Source organism: Lagenorhynchus albirostris, chromosome 1 (assembly GCF_949774975.1).
Source record: "Lagenorhynchus albirostris chromosome 1, mLagAlb1.1, whole genome shotgun sequence".
Lineage (NCBI taxonomy): Eukaryota > Metazoa > Chordata > Mammalia > Artiodactyla > Delphinidae > Lagenorhynchus > Lagenorhynchus albirostris.
The window spans coordinates 54,790,335-54,793,518 of record NC_083095.1 but is presented as its reverse complement, the minus strand read 5'-3'; the positions used below and the strand labels follow the sequence as shown (position 1 = coordinate 54,793,518).

The window sequence follows — 3,184 nt, the reverse complement described above, 5'->3', positions numbered from 1 at the left end:
AGTTCTTACGGGTGGGGCGGGGAACTTCCGCCCTGAGCGAGGAGAGCGTCACTTCCCCTTAATGCCTTCTCTCTTCCTCGCCCTTCTCCGCTCCAGATTCGCTCATTACGTTCGCAACGTTTTCACTTCCTTTTCCAGGGGCCTTCTGCCTAGTCCGATCTTCCGATGTGGACTACATGACCCAGCATTCATCACGGCAGATTGATTTCCGGGTCAAGAGGCCCGCTCTGGGTACATCACCATGGAAGCGATCGGTTTGGTCACGTGGTGCCCCTGGTTACGCCCGGAGGCAGCTGTGGGGTCTGGGGCTCAGACGGGGGCCATTTTGCCGAAGGCAGTCTCCTGGAGTTGGGGGCTTAAGCTGTTCTTTTTCCTCCTCTGCAGCTTGAGGCTTGGAGAAGAACAGGAACGCTGGGCTCCATCGAGCCCTTCGGAGATGATGGTTTCCTACAGGCTCCACCACTTGATGACCCTTCATGGCGGCTGCGCCCTTCGCGCTGCTCCCGCTGCCGCCCCTTCCAGCCCTCTGTGCCTATCGCCTCCAGAGCCGCAGTCGTCCTCCCGCCCCAGAGACTGATGATAGACGAGGTGGGGGCGCCATGAGAGGCGAGAAAAACTACTGCTGCCGTGGAGCTGCCGGAGACCACGGTTCCTGCCCCCCGACGCCTTCGCCTCTGGCCTCGACCCTCTTGATGCCCGCGGAGGCAATCTCAAGTAATTGGTCTGGGTCTGGAGGTGGTTTGTCAGGGGGAGATGAAGAGGAGACTCGGCTCCTTCAACAACTCCGGACCGCGCCGGATCCTTCCGAGGCCTTTCAGGCTTTACAGGCTGCTTTGCCGCGCCGGGGCGGTAGACTTGGCTTCCCCCGACGAAAGGAAGCATTGTATCGGGCCGTGGGCCGAGTGCTTGTGGAAGGAGGTAGTGGTGAGAAGCGACTCTGCTTGCAACTCCTCTCGGACGTTCTCCGGGGTCAGGGGGAGGCAGACCAGTTGGAAGAGGCCTTTAGCCTAGCACTTCTGCCTCAGCTAGTTGTCTCCTTACGAGAAGAGAATCCAGCTCTGCGGAAAGATGCGCTGCAGATCTTACACGTGTGTTTGAAACGTAGTTCTGGACAGGTGCTGAGAATGCTTATACAACAAGGACTGGAAAGTACCGATGCCCGGCTTAGAGCTTCCACGGCACTACTGTTCCCTATTTTGCTTACTCCTGAGGATTTGTTGCTCCGCCTAGATCTTACCGAGGTGATAATATCCTTAGCCCGAAAGCTTGGCGGTCAGGAGATAGAAGAAGAATCTGAGACAGCCTTCTCTGCACTTCAACAAATTGGGGAGCGTCTTGGCCAAGAGAGGTTTCAGTCATATATCTCTCGCCTGCCTTCTGCCCTGAGGAGACACTACAATCGCCGCCTGGAGTCCCAGTTTGGAAGTCAGGTTCCTTATTATTTGGAACTTGAAGCCTCTGGATTTCCTGAAGATCCCCTTCCCAGTGCAGTGCCTCTTTCCAACAGCAATCTTAAATTTGGGATTATTCCTCAGGAGCTGCATTCAAGGTTGTTAGATCAGGAAGACTATAAGAACCGGACTCAGGCTATTGAGGAGCTAAAACAGGTGATGGGACGCTTTAACCCTAGTTCCACCTCTCATTCTAGCCTAGTCGGTTTCATTAGTTTGATGTATAATTTGTTAGACGATTCTAACTTCAAAGTGGTCTATGGCACACTTCAAGTCCTGCATTTACTGGTTGTTCGTCTTGGAGAGCAGGTACAACAGTTCTTGGGACCAGTTATAGCAGCTTCTGTCAAAGTGCTGACAGACAACAAGTTGGTGATCAAACAAGAATACATGAAAATCTTCCTCAAGCTAATGAAGGAAGTAGGTCCTCAACAGGTGCTTTGCTTACTCCTGGAACATCTCAAACATAAGCATTCCAGAGTGAGAGAGGAAGTGGTGAACATTTGCATCTCCTCCCTCCTGACCTATCCCAGTGAGAATTTTGACTTATCCAAACTGTCTTTTGATCTTGCTCCAGCTCTTGTAGATAGCAAACGCAGGGTACGCCAAGCAGCTCTTGAAGCTTTTGCTGTGTTGGCATCATCAATGGGCTCAGGTAAAACCAGCATCCTTTTCAAAGCTGTGGATACTGTTGAGCTGCAAGATAACGGAGATGGAGTGATGAATGCTGTGCAGGCCAGATTGGCTAGGAAAACCCTCCCAAAGTTAACAGAACAGGGATTTGTGGAGTATGCAGTACTCATGCCATCATCTGCCCAGGGTAGATCAAGCCATTTGGCACATGGAGCAGATACAGACTGGCTTTTGGCGGGTAACAGAACTCAGAGTGCACACTGTCACTGTGGTGACCACACAAGTGATAGCGTGCAAATTTATGGATCTTATAGTCCAACTATCTGTACTCGAAGGGTACTAAGTGCAGGAAAAGGAAAAAATAAATTACCATGGGAAAATGAGCAGCCTGGAGTCACGGGAGAAAACCAGACCTCCAATTCAAAGGATATAGAACAGGTATGCATCTTCCCTAATTTCCTTGAGTTGAAGCAATGAAAAAATTTAAAATGAAAGTATGCTTGTAATGACTTAAAGGTGAGGCTCCTTGAGGGCTGTATGCTTTGTTTTTAAGTCAATTTGCTGATGTATCTATTATAATGAGAGAGGTTTGGTAGGTTAGGTAGATTTCCTGCTTGATTGATTGGATTAAATTTGAGGCACAATTTGATATAGACAATGCTTGGATTTCAGTTTTGGCCTGTCACTTTGGCATATCAGTTATCTCATTCATACAACAAACACTGAATACCTGGTAGGTGCCAGATAAAGAGCCAAGTTCTGGGAAGGAAGATGAGACCAGTTATGCAGAGTTTAGGGAAAAGGTCAGACCTATAAACAGGCAGTTACAAATTTGTTAAGTGCTAAAATAGAAATATAAAGGGTCCTGTGGGAATACTGAAAATAGAAAAAATAATTCCACTGGAAAAGTAAAAAAAAAAACCTTCCAATAAGATATGACATCTGAACTGAGATTTTTTTCCTCAAGTTTTTATTTTGAAAATTTCAAATCTGTAGTTTAAAAGAATAGTACAGCGAATATTCATATGCTTCATCTGTATTTACCACATTACCATCTATAATGAGATGAACTTTACATGACATCACCTCATGAGGCATGT

At 48.1% G+C, this 3,184-nt stretch overlaps 1 protein-coding gene across 1 annotated transcript in view; it reads left to right on the top strand.

Moving 5' to 3' along the window:
* The first annotated feature begins 390 nt into the window (after nucleotides 1-390).
* The window catches only part of TOGARAM1 (TOG array regulator of axonemal microtubules 1), a 79,995-nt gene continuing 77,201 nt past the window's right edge, over nucleotides 391-3,184 (top strand). The window contains exon 1 of the mRNA XM_060142955.1: nucleotides 391-2,522. Coding sequence (XP_059998938.1) covers nucleotides 477-2,522 — 2,046 coding nt within the window. The 5' untranslated portion in view covers nucleotides 391-476. The remainder of the gene's footprint in view (nucleotides 2,523-3,184) is intronic.